Source organism: Mya arenaria, chromosome 2 (genome assembly GCF_026914265.1).
Source record: "Mya arenaria isolate MELC-2E11 chromosome 2, ASM2691426v1".
Lineage (NCBI taxonomy): Eukaryota > Metazoa > Mollusca > Bivalvia > Myida > Myidae > Mya > Mya arenaria.
In genome coordinates, this window is record NC_069123.1 from 40,094,606 (window position 1) to 40,118,015 (window position 23,410).

At 35.4% G+C, this 23,410-nt stretch overlaps 1 protein-coding gene across 2 annotated transcripts in view; it reads right to left on the minus strand.

Annotated features, from left to right (window-relative positions):
* Positions 1-23,410, minus strand: part of LOC128211046 (E3 ubiquitin-protein ligase TRAF7-like) — a 54,754-nt gene that overhangs the window by 22,086 nt on the left and 9,258 nt on the right. For both annotated transcript variants that reach the window (XM_052915449.1, XM_052915440.1), the window contains exons 3-10: positions 19,686-19,780; positions 18,410-18,496; positions 16,043-16,135; positions 15,667-15,706; positions 12,571-12,748; positions 1,401-1,476; positions 980-1,038; positions 545-762 (exon numbers count right to left, since the gene is read on the minus strand). In XM_052915449.1, coding sequence (XP_052771409.1) covers positions 545-762; positions 980-1,038; positions 1,401-1,476; positions 12,571-12,748; positions 15,667-15,706; positions 16,043-16,135; positions 18,410-18,496; positions 19,686-19,780 — 846 coding nt within the window. The remainder of the gene's footprint in view (positions 1-544; positions 763-979; positions 1,039-1,400; positions 1,477-12,570; positions 12,749-15,666; positions 15,707-16,042; positions 16,136-18,409; positions 18,497-19,685; positions 19,781-23,410) is intronic.

A 23,410-nucleotide genomic window follows, 5' to 3' on the forward strand; every position in this document is an offset into this window, starting at 1 on the left:
TAACAATTTTGATATTTTTACTCATCTTATAGATTTGGTTCCGGTATTGATCAATAAAAGTAATATAGTTCTCAGAATGCTGGGTAATCTATTCTAAATGACCTCACAAAAATTATGTCACAATATTATTTTCCAATCAATGAACGCAAAATATATTGACACTTTTCTAGTTTAAAAGAAACTGAAAATAAGTTTGATTTCGGAGCAAGATTAAAATTCACTCTTGATCACAGAAAATATTTGTTTCACTTATGGCTGTGCTACACATGAAAATACACCTTTCATTGATCACTTGGTATCCTATATACATTTAATTTCGGTAACAAATTTCCGACCCACAATAAAGTGATGCTACTAACAATGTATGTACTCTGATGTGAATGCAATGAATGATTTTTATTTTGGCCAAATGTGTCTGCATACTAACACCAAGAATGACACAGAGGCTATCCAATACCAAGACCTCTTTCAAAGCTGAAATGCATAAATCTTACCGCTGAAAACCTAACAAAAGTTCAGCAAAATTTTAATATCATCCACTTACGAACTTTGACATCAGTGAACTTCTCCAATGACTCAACCTTTTCTGATAGTTTCCCAAGCATGGACCTGAGGAAGGCAATCTCCTGGTCCTTGGAGTTGAGGGCGAACTGAAGGTCAGTGATGCGCTCATCCGTCCGCTGTAGGAACTCCTTCATGCTCTCAAATTTACACACCTTCAGGTGGTCTTCCAGCTCCTCCGATGTGCCGGTGAACTCACAGCTGTAGCAGTTAAAAATGCTATACCAATTTATGCTAATTGACTTTATTGATGTATGATATATTCAAGCTATTTAAGATGAGTTTAAATATCACTTATCAAGTATTATTTTATAATTTCTATCAATTTAAAAAAAAAATGTTGAATTAAACTCTGTATTAATGACCGACCCTTCATGATATATTCTTTATATGTATGGTATATCTAAACCTGAACTACCTGAATTTCTGGTGCGGACAGCGCACATTGCTGCAATGTCGTAGATGGTCTTCCAACTCCTGAAACATTAGTTCAGTTAAAATTCTTTATCTTAGATAAATTGAGAAGATATCAGTTTCCTGGGTAAAAAATGCATTTATAGAAGAACAGTATTGAAAACAACAAAAATGTATTATTCAAGTAATCTTATTTTTTATTTTCAAGTATTCTAATTTTTCAAGTATTCTTATTTTTCAAGTATTTTGTACATAGAATCTTGACGCCTTGAATACAAGGCCAATAAATATCCTGAAAAGCAAGCATGAATGTGAATGTTAAAAAGTATCTAAAATACAAATAGGTCTAGACATTCTGAAAATCCAATATTGAAACAAACCATTACTAGGTTACATAAACAAACCCTAGACAGTATAACACAAACCTTTTTTAGTAATGGAGGACAACCAGCGTTGTTTGGACAGTCTACAGGCATATAGTCACACTCTTCTTCATGCTCTCTGGAATACAAGATAATAGCATGTTAGCTGAGGTATTCTAGAGGAATTGGATAACCCTTGTTACGTTTGACATCTCGTGAATAGTTACGACTGCCACTTATCCAAGTGGGGTTCTTTTTTGAGTACTCTCAAAACTGACACAGTTTGAGGAGGTGTAAATCTGTATATGTTTGCATTGAGTGCTAAGCATTTGATTATGCTAAAAACAAACATTAAATTCAAACAATCTTGAACACTGTAGGGATCATTTTTGTTGTAAAAAATAAGTCATGATACATCGTGATATATCCATCGCTTATTGAGATATATAACAATTATTATGCTCATTCTTATCATTAGTGTTCCTTATCCATTTTTTTTCATATTTGACAATTGATACTAATGATTAAAAGATATGTGCTTGTCTTACTTGTCTTTGATTATACCTTTTCAATGGACCAGAATCCATACATGGAAATGCAAGAGTACTACTTCTAAAGATTGTCCTAACTTCCATAATTATAGTTATGTAAATAGCTAAATCTTCCAAGGTCATGGTTTAATGGTGGTGGTGTTGGTAGTTTATACTCCGGGTCCCGGCGTGAGCACATTGAAGGGTCCCAGAGTTCAACCACCACACACCTATCCTGGGCAAACTATCTGAGGGTTAACCAGTACTAGGTGCCTTCACCTCTGCAAGGAACTGACAACTTCTGTGCCAGGGGTAGTGGTACAGTGTGAATGGTCGTAGAAAGGATTTCATAACCAATCACAACACAAGTGAATTGGTCCGCCCAGGAATCGAACCCAGGTTGTCCGGTTCCCAGTCCATTGCTCTACCGAGGTCATGGTTCAATGGGAGTAACATTGCATTATAAGGTATTAATTTTTTATATTTAAACTAAGATGTAAATAGTTTAAATAAACAAAATAATCAATTACTTATACTGCCATATTCATAAAATATTTCAATTTAAATCTTGAAGCAATAGGAGAAAATACCGATTATATCGGCAATTTTTCACTTAACAGCATTACAATTTTTGAATTCCAAAATGAGTGCATCACATTTATTTTAGAAATAGGCGTTTGTGAAATTTCATTTAAAAACATTTATTATTTCTTCACTTATTTGTGAAAAAGCACAGAGACTTCATTTAAGGACGAAACAGGGTCCCTTATCAGTGTATTGTGGTTCAAATTTGTACATACATGTATATTTGTACATACAGTCCAAACTCATGTCGACTTTGTCGGGACCTAGGGAAAAAAGTCGAGATAATGAACATTCGACACATCCGAACTACAAAAAGGTATCACCAATCCAAACACACATGAGTTTGATTCATGTCCGACATCCGACTTAAATTGAACGGTGTTCTTACGATCGTGGAAACAGCAAACGTATTATTTAAAAGATAAAGTGATACAAAAATGAAATATTTGTGCCAAATTAATTTTATTCATGTTTATGGATTACACAAATCAAATATTAAACCACAATTGTATATACTTTTATATTGTAAGAACACGGTAAAGCACAAATGTTTTGCCCATTTGTGTTCTACATGCAGTATAGAGAAATTACTTTGTCACATAACTTTCAATGTTGTCGAATTTTTACGATGATGTCAGCGTCAATTTAAGTTGTGCGCATCTATGTATAGCTTGATCAAGAAAAGACTATGTAATCAAAAACATAAACAAACACCTTTAATTATTCACACTAACCCATTAACCTCCAATTATGAAAGTTAATTATTTTGACACGCATGGTAATTTAGCGACATGCCGCAAACCTCCATGACAACTTTCGCACCTACACCTTGATCTACAGTTCGACATAAGGGACAAGGAAAATGTGTGAAATTCGACCAATGGGACAGAAAAAGTTTGTTGACATAGCGAAAAAATTGAGATAGAAAAATCAACACAAGCAGATTTATTCTATATAGAATAAGAAGGAATGAATTCGGGACCGGAGAAAAAAGTCGACATAACCGGAAAGTTGAGATATCCGACTTCGACATAGCGTGTTTGCACTGTACATGTATATAAACTGTTGCTATGACAAAATGCTTGCAGGTAAGATGTTGGACATGGTTGTTGAAATGAACTGTTGTCATTTGTTTAATAATTAAAGCCATCGATTATTTAGGCTCGCTTCTGCATTAAAATGGCCGTAGTTGCTTAACAATCTTTGTGGCAAAGTTAAGTATGAAATCTGCTTTCATTTTTTTCATACCTTTTAAAGTTATAAAATACGGACCAAAACTTACTTGGTGAAAAGTTTATGCTTGTACACAATAAACTTCGTTAGAAAATCTAGAAAATTCTAACGATTATCCAGAGTTAGGCAACTGCCCTGTTGTCAGTTGTTTTTGGAAATAAATGTTTTCCCCCATGCTCATCTCATTCTGTTCCAGAGCATTGGGTAATATGGAGTAAAATGTCAGGGTTGTGTCAATGAGGAGATCATTGGACACACATGTTATGATAATCATTGAAGGCTTTTTATAGAAACAAAGTGAACATTTTAACAGACAGACTAATGTGATTAATTTCACAGTCATTTCTTGCATGTTCTAACCATTGTCTTAAGAAAGCAAATGTTTGCTGCAAATTTGACGCAATTATTCAATTGCATTTGACTGTGACAATGAGATGGCCTGCTTGAAATGTGGTTTTTGCAAGTTGTCTTGATGAAGTTAACATATTATCCAAGTTTAATGAAATCCTTGATACTGAGGGGACATGTCATTGAAATCTATATGGCTCAAACCTTTGACCTTGAACTGTGACCTTGACCTTAAGGCTGGCTTGTCTGTACTGTGATCAAAATACACCAAAAAGTACATCCATAATGTAGAAGTACATCTTTGGTTCCCTTCTTTAAGTAAAGCCAGGATAAATTTATGTTTAAGAAAACAATAATATTAGATAATGCATTATTGATATAACATGCTTATTCAATTAATATCCCCTAAATGGCTGGAAAACTACATCTATTAAATTCTAACAAGACTCTTTCCAGGAATTCCATTGCCAAACAACACACAAAACATGAAAGGGAATGTGGTCCAAAACATTTTATTGTTCTTAAGCTGTACTGAAATAGCAATTCGAAAAAAAAAATCTAATTCTTGAGAGGCAATGGCAATGTTTGCATAATATGAGAATTTTAAATGAAGGAATACAATCTGTATTTAAGTGATTGGTTCCAAGAGACAACCAAGGTTGCAAACCTCAGTATTTCTTAGCATGACTTGTACTTATTGCTGGTCAAAGTAATGCAAAATTTAAAGCTAAAATACATACACACTGCGCAAGTCAATCCTATTAGGATTGACTTGCGCAGGACCTATGTGGCACTTCATTTGCAGATTTTTTATTTATCTTACTCGTATATATTAAACCTCTGGAATGGAAAAACAGCAGTCCATGTTCACCATTTATGTTCATTTTCAACTAATTTGCACAACAAACAGAAGATGCGCTGGAGCTTTTAAATAATTAAATCTTGTAGTTTTATTGATTCCTTGCCATGATACATACTTCTATTTATTGTTCAAATTATTAAAAAGCCATAATCTGAAAGAATTAACAAGGGAAAATCCCCAAGAAAATAATTCATTTCTGATGCCTTTTAGCAAAAATTAATGATTTGTAAATTTGGGTAGTTTTTAGAAATATAAGTTTTATTTACAAATCAACTTAGATATCATCACTTTTCACAACTTGTAGAAAAATCAAAATGTTGTTTTTCTTAAAAAAAATCAAATTTTAAAAGTTTGCTTTAAAAATAAAAATAATTTCTGCATAAGCCACAGTACTGTCAGTGAGTGTCTATTTTAGTCTTTTCATTCTTGAATGGTGTAATATCATCATCATACAAGCATGGTGGTTGTTTGGTATGGACAATGGTCAGTGATCTCCCTTCTCACCAAGGGTCCCGGTTCGATTCACGGTCTGGGTGACTTCAAGTTTGGTTGGTGGTGAGTAACGAAGCTTGAGTAGTGGATTTTCTAGGGGTATTCTGAGTGTAATACAACCATAACATATTTTCTTTTATTATACTACTGCACTGGTTGTCCAGTTAACACAGTGGTTAGTGCACTCTCATTTCTCACCAAATCCCCGGTTGATTCCGGGTCTTGGTGCATGCAAGTTTGGTTTTAGGTCACAGAACCAGGTGAGTGGGTTTCCTTCCGGTTTTCTGGTTTCCCCCACAAGACAAGACCAGACTCTCACATAACATCGTGCCAATGAGAGTGATTAATATAATGTTGTAATAAATAAATTATTTTACAATCGAAAAAATCGAAAAAAAAAGAATTTAAACTAACACCATGATCATCACCTGTGAGTTTGAACGAGAGCCCGTCTGTGAGGCTCAGTGAAGGTCACTTCACAAATATCACTCTTACACACGCTACATTGGAACATAACAGGCATCTTAAACAGTCCCGCACCCTCGCTCTCCTCCCTACAGCCCTGCATGCTACAGCTCATTTCTACTCCCTCTTGCACTGCAACTTCACCCGATTAAAATGTTTCATGCAATGATGACTACCTTTTTTGTCTTGGGATCAAATTTTTTTTTTTTGTAATGCAACCTCTCATGTTTAAATATTTAAAGAAAAAAGAGGTTTCTCTCTGTTTATCGATCAAAGCTAACAAGGCAGTATGTATGTCATATGTGCATGTCTCACTGGGTTTTGTCTCGTTTCCGAAACTGCAAGTCTGTAACTGTTGTACATCAATTCATCCTCGTTATCATTGCTGTCTGACTAAAACAGTGTCTGATCTCGCTGCCTTCCATCCATAACAATTATGTTTATTCACCTTTCAGCCAAACAATTTGTCACTAAGACAGAAAAGAGGAGAGTAATTTACATCCTCACTTCATGTATCGTTTACTTCAGCATCTTGATGGCCTCTGAAGTATTCCAAGCCTGACCCAAGGCCTACCTCAATGTTATGTCAGAACTCATTCATTTGGGTTGCTAGTTCCAAACTTTTACATATTTTTTCAAAGACTTTGGCATCCTTACAATTCATAACAGGATAATCAGCGTTCAATCACAAGCAAGAAAGATTGCTTGTTATCTGTTTGAAATGTTTTCTACAACTCCATAATCCATCAAGTCTTCACCCAGTATCTAGATAGTGCTGGATATCCAAGATATAAACATTTGTTTAAACAGAATAAAAGGAATAACCACCAACCACCTGTTTTTAATTTTTCATAATCAAGCGAGTTAGCACAGATATGCCATTGAACATTAACACCAGCAGTAGCAGCAGCAGATATTTATTGAGTGTGATAGATAACTTCCAACAGTTCCCAGTTACTCTAATGTGTGGCCCGATGATCCTGCTTTATCTCTATTGTTCTAACTATCCAATAGTTGTAGCATTTCAGGTCTTATCCCACTAAAACACCAATTTCTTTTCCTATTAATTAAACAACAAGGTGAGTGTGATTTTGCTCCATGAATTTTACGGCAAAACGGCATTTTAGGCACCCGATAAATCAGTAGACATTGCAAAATTCCAAAACTATATTAACACTGCTTTTTGCGTCACGCTATAACTTTGTTTTCAATTAAGCAGCTAAAAGCATGGAAGTCTGGAACAATTCAAAAACCCATATATATTCAAGTTTTCTTGTATTTCTTGTTATTTCACTAAAGATGAATTTGGGTTGTCTGATTATTTCAGTGGTAAGTGTGCTTGCTTCTCACCAAGGTGCCCTCGGTCAATTCTTAGGGATTCTTCAGGGTTTGACAGATTGGTTTGTGGTCACAGAGCCCAATAAGACATGGATTGTATCCAGGTATTTCAATTCCTTAAACATTATCGTCTCACAGCATGCCAATGTGAGTGATTAATAGTGTTGGAATAACTTATAATCATTGTAATATAAATAAGTTTAAACTAAATTCTCCTTGGATGTTTTAAACCCACACATTTTATGACACGCCAACATAGAAAAATTCAGAGCTCAAGATCCAGGAACCTAATTAACTGTTTATACTCTGTGATAAGACAACGAATCTGTCAGAAATGGGGATTATAATAACATAATTTGCTGTTTTCTCTTAGCTTGGTCATAAATATTTCCAATGCATCTCTCAGCAACTATTATACTTTGATTGATGTTCAATGCTTCCTGAATCTCAGGATTTTAGGCTTTTGGTACATGAACAATAATGTCTCCCATATGTGCAGAATCCGGACAATTTACACAAGGACCAAGATTTTCTCGATCATTTCCATTCTTATGTGAATCAAAAATACAGAGAGGGATTAAATTTCTTTTTTGACGGATCAAATAAATATTCAATCATTGATGTAGATCGCATGCAAACTTGAAATAGTAAAACAGAAATTAAGTTTTCTTGAAATCCTCTAATGCTCTAAAAAGATAACATCAAAAGAAACTGTCTTGATAACATTTCATCTAGTATTCATACTGATGGGTTTATTTGAAAGATGGAATTATTAGTCACCCTGGAGTAACACAAGCAATCCAATAAAGAAACATGCAAACCTGTCTTCCACAACACGCATTAGAGGCCCATTTAATATAGCCACAGTTTTAAAGGCACATGACATAGTTTCATGCAATTTTTTTTTTTGAATTTAAAATGCATTATCATGTTTAAAGCATTTGACTTAAAGCTGCACTCTCATAGATTTACTGTTTTTACGACTTTTTATTTTTTTGTCTTGGAAAGAGCAAATATTTGTGTAAACATCTTCAAACCAATGATATAAGATTGCTGACAAAAAATCAGATCATAGTTTGTCATATTTCCGTTCAATAATTAATATTTTATGGCTTAAACCTTTACTAACGGTTTAAGAAAAATCAATTTTTGAACTTAAATATAAAAATCTGCGATCTTAATTGTGGTAAGCAGTCTTAAAGAACTGGTTTTCATGGATTTTCGCAAAAATTGGCTCGTTCCAAGACAAAAAAAAAAAGTTTAATCTGTGAGAATGCAGCTTTAAATGATAAAAACACAAACAAATGATTTGCATACATTTAAAGAAATGTTAGCCTTTATTAATGTTTTGTTTTTTAAATTATTAGCTATGTGGCCACAAATTCTCGAGATAAAAAAGCGTCAAAATATTGCTTATAATTTTGTTTTGATCATTTAAGTCAAATGTGTTAAACATGATAATGCGTTAAAATAAAAAAAAAATCAGTTGCTTCAACTTATATTGTGCTATGTGCACCTATAGAACATTTGTTGATTTTTTTAAATATATTTTAAGCAAGGTTAGGAATAATCAATTCTTTAAATAGAACACCAGGGCAACACAGCAAGCACCAATGCTCATCTGTTCTTATTTTTTTCAAATTAAAAAGGGGCATTACTCAGTCATTATTTACAGCCAGAGTTATGTGCCTTGCTCTACATGTGTCTGAACACCTTGGGCTGTTTTTGGGTAATTGCAAATTTGATACATTTTGGCACAACACCATTTGCCTCAGGTGATGATGACACCATTAGCTATCACAATAGCCAGACTTTTTTCTTTGAAAAACATAGCTAAAATAAAGCCCTTTGGATAGTCATCAATGGATTCCTGGATCACTGGATTGCTAGACTATATCATTGTAGAGTACAAGATCAGAATTATATCCAAATTTGTTTACATTGCAGTAAACTTTGCCAATATCCAATGTTTTTTGTTAAGCCTAAGTCACACATTCAGGATTTTTACTGCCGTCCTTGATAGGAACATTCCCGATTAAAATGTGTCAAAAGTCTGATCAAGATCCTGTGATTCGTGGCTGGAAATTCAAACTTTTACTAAAATTTGTAATTTTTTTTATTTAATCACGACAACAATCAAATATTGTTCAGGAGGCGTCCTGATCCAGCCGTTTCCAGCAGAATTCGTCCCGATTATCCCGTTCTCAATCCGATTCTGATCCGATTTGTATCTTTGTCATGGTAAAAAACGACCGGATCTGTCCCGACAGCGTCCCGATTCTCCCGAATGCGATCCGACAGAGATCAGACAGTGACCAGACAATGAACCGATGCTGACGGCAAGATCTGGACGCAATCTGGACTCAATCATCAAGAAACGGCAATACAAAATTTCTCCAGATCATGCCCGTTCCACAGGACACTGACCAGACAACACAGGACATTGTTACGATTTTGATCCGATACAGCAGAATCTGTCACGACATAGTCACGATTGTAATCCGACTAGACAAAATCGGCTGAGTTTCCCAAATGTTACGGGACGCACCTAACTGTCGGGAGTGCTTGGCCGATCTCTCCGGACCATTCCCGATCCGTAGGACTCTGTTACGAACATATACGACTGCGTTCAGACAATGATAGGACATTCCAGATCATTGAGGATAGTAATCCGACTTTTTCGCTTTTTGTGTCGTAGCGCTGTCTGATCTCAAACGGGAGCCATAATCGGCACTGTGTGAACGCCGCATTAAAGGTGAATTGATTAATCTTAAAAACAAAGTGTTTTTTTTTCATTTTGCTTTCAAGTAGAATGTTAATGAGAAGTTAAGATAGGCCAAGTGCAGCCAGTAAAATCTTCTTTTATTCTTGAGTATAATTAAACAAATATACTGGCTGGAGCAGAGAATGTGGCTTTAAGAGGGGATAAAGTCATGTCTAGTAATTGTTCTATGAACAATTCCAGTGGGATTTCTTCAACTCAATTCCCTGTAAAGATGTAAAGTGATTGTGATGGATTAAAACAGAAGGAACAGACAGTTTTAGGAGATTAAGTGGGTTTATTACATTCTGTTTCCCACCATTCATTAGGCAATGCGCACTGTGAAATAGATCTGTGATATAAAAATAGTTACAAAGTCATCATCTCAATACTCATTACATCGCATTTCAGACAATGTACATTAAAAGTCCCTAAACAAAAAATGACTTTAAATTTTCATTTAACGCCATCTGTATAATCTTCACATATATATCTGTACTTTATACAATTTACATTTAATAAATAAAAATCAGATTGAGAAATCCTGGAAATTTCTTTCCCAAATCTGGAAAAAAAATTCTCCTCCGATTCAAACAATGCCAGTCAGAGAGTAGAACGTCTTGACTAAGTATAGGTGACAGTTTGTCTGTATTGACCATACCTCACACAGCACAGTGACCTATAGGCTGTCAGGACAGTTTAATCACAGCCTACACATGTAAGTTACTGCCTACATTGGGTAATCGATACATGGCACTTTAATTTCTTATACCGATGATAGGTGGCTGTGATACTGATATTGTTCAACTAAATATCCTCTGTAATAACCCTTAATATTCTTGGCAAAGGCAAATCACTTTTATTTTCTGTTTATCAATTATTTTTTTTAAATTAACAGAAGGAAGAAATAAAAACATATTTTATTTTGATTTATGTCAGTTTTCTTTATAAAGATGATTTAGTTTAAATAAGGCATTCCTTTGTTTTACAAAAATATAAAAATAATCATAATGCTGTGTACTCTTTTGTTTTTTTTCAAATTAATGTCTAGTTCCATAGCAGTTAATAAGTATTTGGAATGTACTAAAAAGTGAACGAAAAATATCGTTATAAGTCTGATTTGCATCCTTCTGGTGCACAAACCCAGCCTTAGTGTAAGATAGTTGTAAGTCAATATAGAAATAGCTGGCATCACAAGTCTTGCGCTAAATGCTGAAAAGGGTGTACTTTCAAATTGAATTTTTTATTCTTTAAAAATAGAAAAAAAGGTTTGCCAGCACTAAAACTCCTTCTCATATTGGAAAGAAGATGGAAATAACTGCTTCCTTTGGTAATCAATACATTCCATATTGTTTTCTTATACCCATATTGTCAAAATTAGCTGAAGTTTATCCTCCATCTTGACCATAAAACATTCTTTTCTATGTGTTAAAAAGAACACTTTTATCATAAATATTCAGCTGGACTCTAGAGAATGAGTAAAGGCCCGAGTTTTTCACCAATATGTTCCTAAACAGTGTTATAAATAATTTTAAACGAAGTTTTATTGCACAAAACTGCACTAAATTAATGCACATAGCTGAGATTTACATCACACCCAGAAACATAATGTCAGTTCAATTTTGCTGGGGAGATTTTTTATTCATCTATTAATACATAAAAATATTTTAGCTCCTCCCAGTTCTCCTGCTGGACTGATAGGTACCATAATGTTTTTTTCAGAGAGAACATGTTCATGCGGACAATGAATGATTGCATAGAAAACACATAATTCAGAGCTCATGTTGGCCAGTCAATTTAGCTAATCTATCCTGTCAAGTCAAACAGCTGTACACAGCCATTACCAGAAATACAGAACAGCAAATAAGTTTTTTTTGTAACCTTAGCCCCAAAAGTAAAAATTTCATGTAAAAATGCCTGCATGACATGAAATTGCTCACATTTAAAAGTAATACATTTTTTTTACTATGATTTTCTATATGCCTACACTTACTTTAACCCTTGAAGTGTCTCAAAATGTTTCTAGCTGTTTAAAGCTGCACTCTCACAGATATACCATTTTTACAACTTTTTTATATATTGTCTTGGAAAGAGCAATTTTTTACGTAAATATCTGCAAACCAATGATATAAGATTGCTGACAAAACATCAGATCGTAGATTTTTATATTTCCGTTCAAAAATGAATGTTTTATGGCTTAAACCGTTACTAACGGTTTAGGAAAAATGCATAAAACAACAATTTTTTATCTTAAATATAAAAATCTGCGATCTATTTTTTGTCAGCAGTCTTATATAACTGGTTTCCATGCATTTTCACAAAAATTGGCTCGCTCCAAGACAAAAAATAAAACAGTCAAAAAATTTAATCTGTGAAAGTGTAGCTTTAAATAACATTACATAAAAGTTGTTTTTTTAATTCATATACTTAACAATGCCAAATCAAATGTAGATTTTGAGAAGTTTGGGCAAAAAGGTTCTACGCATGTCAATATTTAGTGTCACTAAAGACCTTTCTGCATCCAACCCTCAAAATTTATATTTTTTCCACTCAGAGGTAAATTGTTACTGACCATCATGTTTTATCCAATTATTTAAGTATTATTTAGTAGAGTCTCACCTTCTGTTGGCCAGTTTGACAATTGCTGGACAGCGTGTGGTGTCTCGTATGTGAGTCTGGCCATCCTCGGAGAGGTGACACCCATACTTGCAGTACACCGTCATCTCCCCGATTTGTTCCGACACCGCAATGTTGGCCACTACCACACCCAACGTGTGACCATCTACTGGACAATTCTCTGTAATTTGAAAAATGACTAAGAAAACTTCAGAAAATGTATTCATAATTGTACACTAATTGTTTAAAGGATAGGTAAATACACAGGTAAATATTATTAAAAAAATCATGAAATTATAGTACAAGACAAATTGTATTCTAACTTTACAAAACACACAAACAATTATAAGCTCTAAATACATTTTAAACCTACTGTACAGTATGATGTATAGTTACTGTAAGTAAGTTTTATCATATTAATAAAACCTTTTTTAGAATTTTATAAATGAAAACAAAGTAACTTAATTAAAACATATTTTTTCTGAAGAGTTTTGGGTATATGGATGATCATACAAATATTTCTAAAGGAAATCAAGCCTAATTTTATTAACCGAGTACAAATCAGATTTCATTTAGACAAAAAAAACTTTCATCTTTTTCCCCTCTATTTGCTTTCTTATAATAGGACTCTCTATATTTGGTCAATACAATTTCTGAGCGATGTAATTCAATTGGTATGATCCAAGTTCCTCTCGTTTGAAAGTAACTTGGATTTTAATCATACTGCCAGTATGTCTGGGAGCTGGGAGACATGATTAAAGTGACGTAATAAATCTTGGAGCTCACCATCTTCCCTGTGTAAATATGGTTAAATTGCTTAGATTGCATTATGATACAGTGATATTGCTTATTTCATAAAGAGAAGATTTTTAAAACTAGATTAACGTCAAAGCTAAGCGCATGTGATGGATAATGTATATATATATTAAAAAGAGTGCGATGTAGTGAATGCCAATGCTCATCTGGGTCTTTTTAGTTGAAATAAGGGCATAACTCAACAATTATTAAAGCTAGAGTTATTGGCCTTGTTGGAGTTACGGGCCTTTTTGCTGTTTTGGGCCTTGTTTGACTTATGGGCTTTGTTAGACTTATGGCCTTGCTTGAGTTATAGGCCTTGTTAGAGTTATGGCCTTGCTGGAGTTATGGGCCTTGCTTGAGTTTTGGGCCTTGTTCGAGTTATGGGCCTTACTGGACTTATGGGCCTTGTTGGAGTTACCGGCTTAGCTGGAGTTACGGGCCTTGCTGTAAAATGTGCCTGTTGTCTATAATAACATGTGTATAAGGATTCATTTGAATATAATATAACAGTTTAGAAATATGGCTTGAGTCAATGGTTTAAAAAACAAACAAACCCTGAAGCTGCCACTCAAGTCAAAAGCACAAAAGCTTTGACAATACCTTGAACTTTTTTCTTTCAAAAACAGACAACCAAAAATTGAAAGTCCTTTTCTAGGTTTTATGGCACTTTTTAATAAGTTCAAGTAAAAGCACATGCATTTATAAGACGCTCGACTATGCCGCTTGACTTAGAAGTAAATACAATAACGATGTATTATGTGCCTGTCAAAAGCAATAAAACAACCAAATAAAAAAGTGAACAAGAATCACGATGTGACAAAACCAGGTTTTTAATGACTGGCAGAAAAGATTCAGTTTCAACTGCTTTCTTCTGTTTTTTGTAACAGTGACCTTGATCCTAAGGGCCCCAAACACAATCCTATGGAAGTCATCCATAAACTCTTCCTACATATCAAGTCTAGTCACAGTAGGTCGACCATTACTGAAATAGTAATCTATTTTAAGAAACAGTGACCTTGACCCTAGGGGGCCAAAAAGCAATCCATATAAGCTCTGCATAAACTTGTCCTATATACAAAGTTTGGTCACACTATATCAACCCTTACTGACTTATTTAGTACTAACCATATTTCTATTTTTAGCAACAGTGACCTTGACCTAGACCATAACTCTTGGGGCCCATAACACAATCTCAGGAAAGGTCTCTATAAACTCTTTCTATATACCAAGTTTGGTCACAATATGAAGACCTTTACTTAAGTTATTCAATACCAACCCTTTTTCTATTAATAGTAACCTTGACCTTGATCCTAGGGGCCTCAAACGCATTCCAATAAAAGGTCTCCATAAACTCTTCGTATTTACCAAGTTTGGTCTCTTTATGTCAAACCTAGCTAGAAAGCTAAAATTATTCAATACATATGGTGACTTTGATGCTGACCTCCCACCAGCCCGCCCGAACAATGACGCAAGTCATTCAATATGAAAATGTGGTTACGAATACATAAATGTGCATTTCAAAAGAATTTAAATAATAAAAAAAATCATTCAAGGGCCATAATTTGTATGTAGGGTTAAAATGGAGATATGTTCCTTGTTGTAAGATGGTTGTCAATAATTCTGCGTAATATTAAGTGCATTGAATGAAGGGTATATAAGTTTTTTTTATTGAAATCCGAACTTGCCCTAAAACTTTAACCTGCCCTTAAACTTTAACCTAAGTCAATCAGGGGCAATAACTTGTATTAAGGATAATATGGAGTTATAAAACCTCATTGTGTAATGGTCTTGAACAACTTTGTGAAGTATTAAGTCAATTGAATAATGGGTATTGGACTTATAAGTGAAAATCCCAACTTGCCCTAAAACTTTAACTTGCCCTAAAACTTTAACCTAAGTCAATCAGGGGCCATAACTTGTATAAAGGATAATATGGAGTTATGTAATCTCATTGTGTGATGGTCCTGAACAACTGTGTGAAGTATTAAGTCAATTGAACAAAGGGTATAGAAGTTATTAATAAATATCCCAACTTGCCCTAAAACTTTAACCTAAGTTCCATAGTCAGGGGCCATAATTTGTATAAAGGATAATATGGAGTTATCTAACCTTATCATGTGATGGCCCTGAACAACTGTGTGAAGTATTAAGTCAATTGAAGGAAGGGTATTGGACTTATAAGTGAAAATCCCAACTTGCCCTAAAACTTTAACCAGACGCCGACGACGACGTCCGGGCGATTAGTATAGCCCTCCTTATTGTTCGAATAGTCGAGCTAAACATTTAAGATTGTATACTGACCATCAGGTCGCTGATTAACACACCGCCTGCAGTATGTATGCTGAAAAAAGGGAGGATATAAAACTCAATATTACACATAGTCAATATATTAAACAAAATATACATGTGTCTTAAGCAGTTCTATACACTTGTTTTTAAATCAATGTATATTTGGAAGGATGATACTTAACTGATTTTGTTTTTCAATTATAGTATAAGTTTCATATGGTTAGAAAAAAATTAAATGGAAAACAAATAACACTTAATAATACTCTTATACAATTGGTGTTATCTTCATTCCATCCCTCGAAAGGTTGGCTCTCCAAGTAATCATTACAATGGTTAAGTTAGAATACTTGTCCTGAATTACATGAACTTGTCAATATTCAAGTCCTACCCCACAATTCACTATCACAGGATCCTTAAAAATGCGACCACAGAGTCGGCAACACAACTTCTTGTTTGGAGGCTCTACAAAAACCACAACTGTCTGTAAAAAGTAAAAGAATGTGTCATTATTCATCGTGTGGTCACAAAAGTTTTGAGCTACGGAGAGGAAAGCTTACAAATTTTAAACAAAAAACTACGGGAACTTCTTTTTAGTGAATTTATTTTATAAAACTTTTATCTGCACACAATAACTAGAGCTGTTGCAGGAGAGACAATGACCACTATTTGCTGTCTGGACACAGGAATGATAAATCATTTTCTTTCAAAGGCAGGCCAGAACTCCATCAATCATTGGTGGTTTGTAAACAAAGACAAACTTGACCTGTATTTCAAGGTGTTGCACATGAGTACAAAAAATATTGAAATCCTTCAACCCTGTCATAAGAAATCGTCCAGGCAACATTTTATTTTGCAAATTCTAATTTGAAAAGGGTTACTTGAAAAAGTGTTGGGTTTGCTACCAAAATCAACTTGACCTGTATTTATTGTGATAATAAAACACATGTACCACTCATTATTTTAATGAGTTATGGTCCAGACACCATGATTATTTGCAAACTCTCAGGTTAGATTCTGAGGAGATTTTCACAGTTTTCCATATAGACATTACACATAGATATAAAGTGAAAAGGAGGCCCGCCCCCTGACAGCCATGTTTTTAAAAAAACATGGGGTGCAGCAATTGGATACACCTGGGTTACCAAAGGAACATATCTGTGAAATTATGTTAAATCAGATCAACGATTTTTGAGTAGAGGTTTTCCCTTTCAGTTGTATTAACATGAGTCCCCCCCCCCCCCCCATCTTCGTTTTAAGTTAAAATCTGAAGTCAAGTTTCTTCAGAAATTGTTATAATTCCACATTGCTATACCGTAGTAGAATACATACTTTTCTTCTTTTATACTATTCAAGGAAAGAGTTAAGAAATCACAATAAACAGTGCAAATAAATCAGAGAACATTCAAACTCAGGAAGAGGAGAAAAGGATAAAACATGTTGTGTAATATAATGTTTTATTTCACGAATATTCGCAGAAAGATTGTGTTCATGCATAGTGCGATTATTACAGATTTATATCATGGTCTACCACCATATTAAGATTCAAACAATGAATGAACTATTTTATTGACTGCTCAGATGACTTGTAAAAGCCTTATAATGTGAATTATTTCACTGTTGTATTACATAATTGATATGTAACTCAGACATGCAGCCCTGTAAATTCTCTGGAGTGCATTATGACTTCTGAATGGTGTGAACACAATAACACTGATGCTGTAAATGATACACTGTCCATAAAACATATATAAACTTTTTTTGAAATTAAAAGGCATAAATTCATAATGTCACTATAATTTCTCATATCATAAACAATAAAAAGTATGAATTTGTATTAGGGAGGAATCAGTTTATGGGTTTGAGCCCAAGGACTTAATTTAACCACTCTAAATAAATACTGGAACGGCTATATGTTCAAGGAACAGACTCAAAGTGATTCTTTATTACAATAACAAGAGCTGTCACAGTAACATGAGAAATGTTTCGGATTGCGCCATGTCGGATGGATAGCCATAATTAGGGCACAAGAGTTGTTTGTAAAACAAACATGCACTCCTAAAGGCAGCCAATTAGTCCCTTCACATAAAATGTCTGTGGGGCAATTTAGGTTATGACCAACATCCCTTCAAGTTAGAAGATAGTGCATATATTTATTGACCGAGTTCTAACTGTTATTTAAAGAGTTGGTGAGTAATAGTTTCCAGTAAAACATCAATGATCCTCTGGGTGGCAGTGAATTTGTTAAATGGATAATTGCTGCTTAAAGGTCTAATGAAGTGGCTACCTATATGTTTTTACTAGTTCCATGCATTCTCTTTGTATTGATCAAACAAAGTTTTGTGTTCAAAGTCACTGTGATTGTTCTGCTGCATTCAAAGGATGAATGTTGGAAATGACTGATCTCCTTAGCAAGTTTGGGGACAGTAGGACCAAGCATACACTAGTTATCAATTGGGAATGCTTACTGTCATCTAGGTCATTGCGACTATGAACTTTGACCTACTGACCTCAAAATAAATAAGGTGATCTGCTGGTCATGACTTACCTCCCTACCAAGTTTGCATACCCACAACCCAAGATTTCTTTAGATATCCATCGGAAAAAGATTGGTCTATTAACCAACAGACAGACATGTGCAAAGCAATACACCCAAACTTCTTTGAAGGGGCATAATAACCATATCGTCTTAAAGCGATTCCCACAATCCAGCTAGAAAATTATCAGTAAACTACAAAGTTAACTTCTAGGTAGTTACCTCCTCCTCCTCGCCAATCACTGATGTTTGTGACAGTCGACTGTCGCTATTTGGGGGAACACCAAGCATGTGCCAGCTCTCTGATACCTGACAGGGGAAAAGTAACGAAGTAAGTGATGTAACAATTAACAAGTTTTATCAAATAGTCATGACTGAAAATGTCCCGTCGGCAACAGTAAATGTTGTAGGTCTATAATGGATGTCACTACTGGTACTATTTATGTCATGTAATTTTAAACTAGAAATGCTGCAATGCGACAAAAGCCAGGTTAGCAACATTGGTGCAAAGAGAGGGTTTGGACAATTTCATTAACCAATGGATAAAAATGCAGATGGAGAAGGGAAACTGTCAATGGTTTATATATGCTTCCATGAGTTAAAACAATAGCAAATGTGACAATGTACAGGCACGAGTGTTGCTGGTGACACACACTCTTGTCATGGTGAAAATTTGCACCAAGTAATTTTGAATCCCCCAAAAATGCATGATCATGCATGCAGTAACAGTCTTGAACCCCCTCCCCCCCATCCCCGACATTATTGCCAAGAAATTTTAATATCCCCAAATGCATGGCCAAGAATTTTGTCCTTTAATCCTTGGTATATGTTTACCAAAGATAATGTAAGGCTTGGAAGAAAATCATTAAAACTATAAAGTCTTGTTTCTATCTGAAAACTGTTCAGTTGCTGAACCAAATATTTTGTATTTCACCTGTTCTTTCTAAGAAAATGTGACATATTGAAATCCTGTGTACGCAGCAGACGACAGTAATTAAATCATAGAAATTGTTTACCTTGTTTGTATTTCTTATACTTGTAGTAACCTTCAAAATAAAGCCTCAACAAAACACAGAGTATAATTTTCCCAGATTAATTGTATCAGGTCATTATGGCAAATGCCCATGTAAGTTTTAAGATAAACTATTGGTTGATTAAATTATCGTCAAAGTGACATAAAATAAAGGTTTTGATTATTTTGCAATAGTAAATCAAAATACTACTTCCGATTTGATTTAATTATGGAATGTGCTTTGCATACGGGCAGCTGCACATCCTTTCTCGTTTCTTGTCATGCGTAACACTCAATTATCCACATAAATATCTCAGAGTAACATAATTTTTCCTTACATACATTGCTACATCAAATGCAGACTCATTTTGAAATATTTTTTTTAAGCAAAAATCATTGTGTGAAGGTGCTTATTTATAATAAAAGGAACACAGCAGAATATACTAGAGGAAAAGAAGGGAAGACATATATGCATATTTATCTTACCCCGCTGGAATCGGTGCTGCCGGCATGACTGAGGATGGTGTTACTGGTGCCAGTGGAGGCGACAGTCGATGATATCACACTGTCAGCCTCCTCACCTGTAATACACAAAGTGTTGAGTGCATGATGGGGGAAGGGGGATATAGGGGCATGAGAAGGCGACAGTCGATGATATCACACTGTCAGCCTCCTCACCTGTAATACACAAAGTGTTGAGTGCATGATGGGGGAAGGGGGATATGCGAGCATGACTTGGCATGTCCAAAGTTGGGAGAGTGTGGAGTGTGAATTCACAGTGTGGAGTGTGACTGAACGTAAGTGTTTTAAGTCAAGGAAGGAACATAAATTAACAATATTTCAAGCCAAACTTATTTCAAATGTGATTGAAGCTGAACTATGAAGTTAAGTGACAGGCTATGTTTCCATTTGGTAAGACATGTTACAGTAATTGAAAAACTAATATAAGTTGTTTTCAAACCCAGAAAGAAATTTGGAAACCAAATATGCTTCTTGAAGATTCACTGAATTTTCTACGCAGTGCGTAAATACAATCAATGACTTCCATCTATTTTGAAGATGCCATATACAAATAACATTAGTCTACTTCAAATACAAATAAAGAGGTATTAGGAGTGTAACAAAATGCTGACAAACACTCAGAAGAATCATTTAATTGCAGAAATTCTTGCCTGTAATGGATGTAATCAATATAAAGATGCTTTTTTTGCAGTTTTAACATATCTTACCTAATGAATATCCATTAACATTGACAAATGCAGTAAATCTAACCCTCTCAAGCTTTTCAGAACAATTTGTTGCTCATAAATTCTTTAGTACTTGTAAATTATTCTTGTTTTGGAACCGCTGGAAACATGAATATAGTAGCAAAAACAAATACTGACTGAATCTTGGCCACTTTTAGCATAAATATCCCCCGCTCAAGAGAAATATCATATATCAAAGACAATATAAGTAAGTAAACTACTTACTGACCATCTAATAGTTTCATTTAGAAATATCATACAATGTAAGAGTACCACAGGCAGATTCCATCACTCATCTGTCTTTCTCAGTTGATCAAGGGGCATGACTTTTCAAACATTTTAGCCAGTTTTATTTGACATGCTACACATTTGCATAATGAATAATAATCAGACCATGACACCAGACCATGACACCAGACTATGACCATGACACCAGACCATGACACCAGACTATGACACCAGACCATGACACCAGACTATAACACCAGACCATGACACCAGACTATGACACCAGACCATGGCACCAGACCATGACACCAGACTATGGCACCAGACCATGACACCAGACTATGACACCAGACCATGACACCAGACCATGACACCAGACTATGACCATGACACCAGACTATAACACCAGACCATGACACCAGACTATGACACCAGACCATGGCACCAGACTATAACACCAGACCATGACACCAGACTATAACACCAGACTATGACACCAGACTATAACACCAGACCATGACACCAGACCATGACACCAGACCATGACACCAGACTATGACACCAGACCATGACACCAGACTATAACACCAGACCATGACACCAGACCATGACACCAGACTATGACACCAGACCATGACACCAGACCATGACACCAGATTATGACACCAGACCATGACACCAGACTATGACACCAGACCATGACACCAGACTATGACACCAGACCATGGCACCAGACTATGATACCAGACTTTGACACCAGACTATGACACCATACCATGGCACCAGACCATGACACCAGACTATGACACAAGACCTTGACACAAGTAAATGACATGAGACCATGGCACCAGACCATGACACCAGTATATGACATCTTGACACAAGTAAATGACACAAGACCATGACACGAGACCATGAAACCAGTATATGACACCAGACAATTACACCAGTATATGACACCAGACCATGACACTAGACCATGGCACCAGACCATGACACCAGACCTTGACACCAGACTATGACACCAGACCATGCCACCAGACCATGGCACCAGACCATGACACCAGACCATAGCACCAGACCATGACACCAGACCATGACACCATTCTATGACAACAGACCATGACACCAGACCATGACACCAGACTATGACTCCAACAATTACACCAGACTATGACACACGTATATGACACCAGACCATGACACAAGACCATGGCACTAGACCATGACACCAGTATATGACACCCGTATATGACACCAGACAATTACACCAGTATATGACACCAGACCATGACACCAGACCATGACATCAGACCACAACTCCAGACCATGACACCAGACCATGACACCAACCATTACACCAGACTATGACACCAGACCATGACACAAGTATATGACACCAGACAATGACACCAGACTATGACACCAGACCATGACACCAACCATTACACCAGACTATGACACCAGACCATGACACCAGTATATGTTGACACCAGACAATGAAACCAGACAATGACACCAGTCCATGGCACCAGACTATAACACTAGACCATGACACCAGACCATGACACCAGACCAAAACACCAGACTATGACAGCAGATATGACACCAGACCATGACACCAGACCATGATACCAGACCATGACACCAGACAATGACACCAGACAATGTCACCAGTCCATGACACCAGACTATGACACCATACTATGACACCAGACTATAACACTAGACCATGACACCAGACCAAAACACCAGACCATGACACCAGACCAAAACACCAAACTATGACACCAGACCATGACATCAGACTATGACACCAGACTATGACACCAGACCATGACACCAGACAATGACAATACCTTTCTCTGAAAAACAGATGAGACTATAACAAAATTAATCTTTTTAGTATCAACACCGTCAGCATAACATGAATGATATAAGTTGGCACATGCAGTCCTATCCCTAGAGCAAAAAAACCTTTTAAACAAAACATGGATGATTCAATGTCTACTCTTTAGCATGGATCTATCATTTAATGAATGAACATTTTATTCAGCTGTTTTACAAGTTCAACCATATATAATTATGTACATCTGGGGACATCTTGATATACTTCTAATGCTTCATGTGGTAGTGCAAAACATCAATATTATGCTCCATTAGGGGGTAGGGGTAGGTGAGAGAAGGGTACATCATGGGTTTTCAGACGAACTTTACATTTAATTATCTAACTTCCACCTCTAGAAGAAGAAAGTCTGTCCAATTTCTGGAATGAAATTGTATTGTAACTGTGGTCTGCTCTAATTAAATGCTTCAATAATCAAAGTTTGCACTTCCGTGGTACACTACACAAGTTACTTTAGCACAATATATAGTCTGACAAAATTTTTACCAATTTTTTTTTTGCGAGGCAAATCAATAGGAGTATTAAAACTGACGACTGAAAGATACTTGTGACTGGAATACTTAAACAAATGTTGATATATGCTCAAATATTGTCTCTGCAATCCACAATTTTGAAAAGCGTTAGTATAACAGTTGATTGACATAAGTATTTGATGCTACCAATCTATTCAATAAAGGTTTTAATATCTGTCAGCTTGGTATGAATCTTTGTGGGCGAGTGAATAAGGCATCAGTTTTCTAAAAAAATGTACTGAGTTCACTCCCAAATACAACTTCAACAACAACCAGGTTTTTTTTTACTTCAATTGCATTTTTTTTCTGCCATTTCAG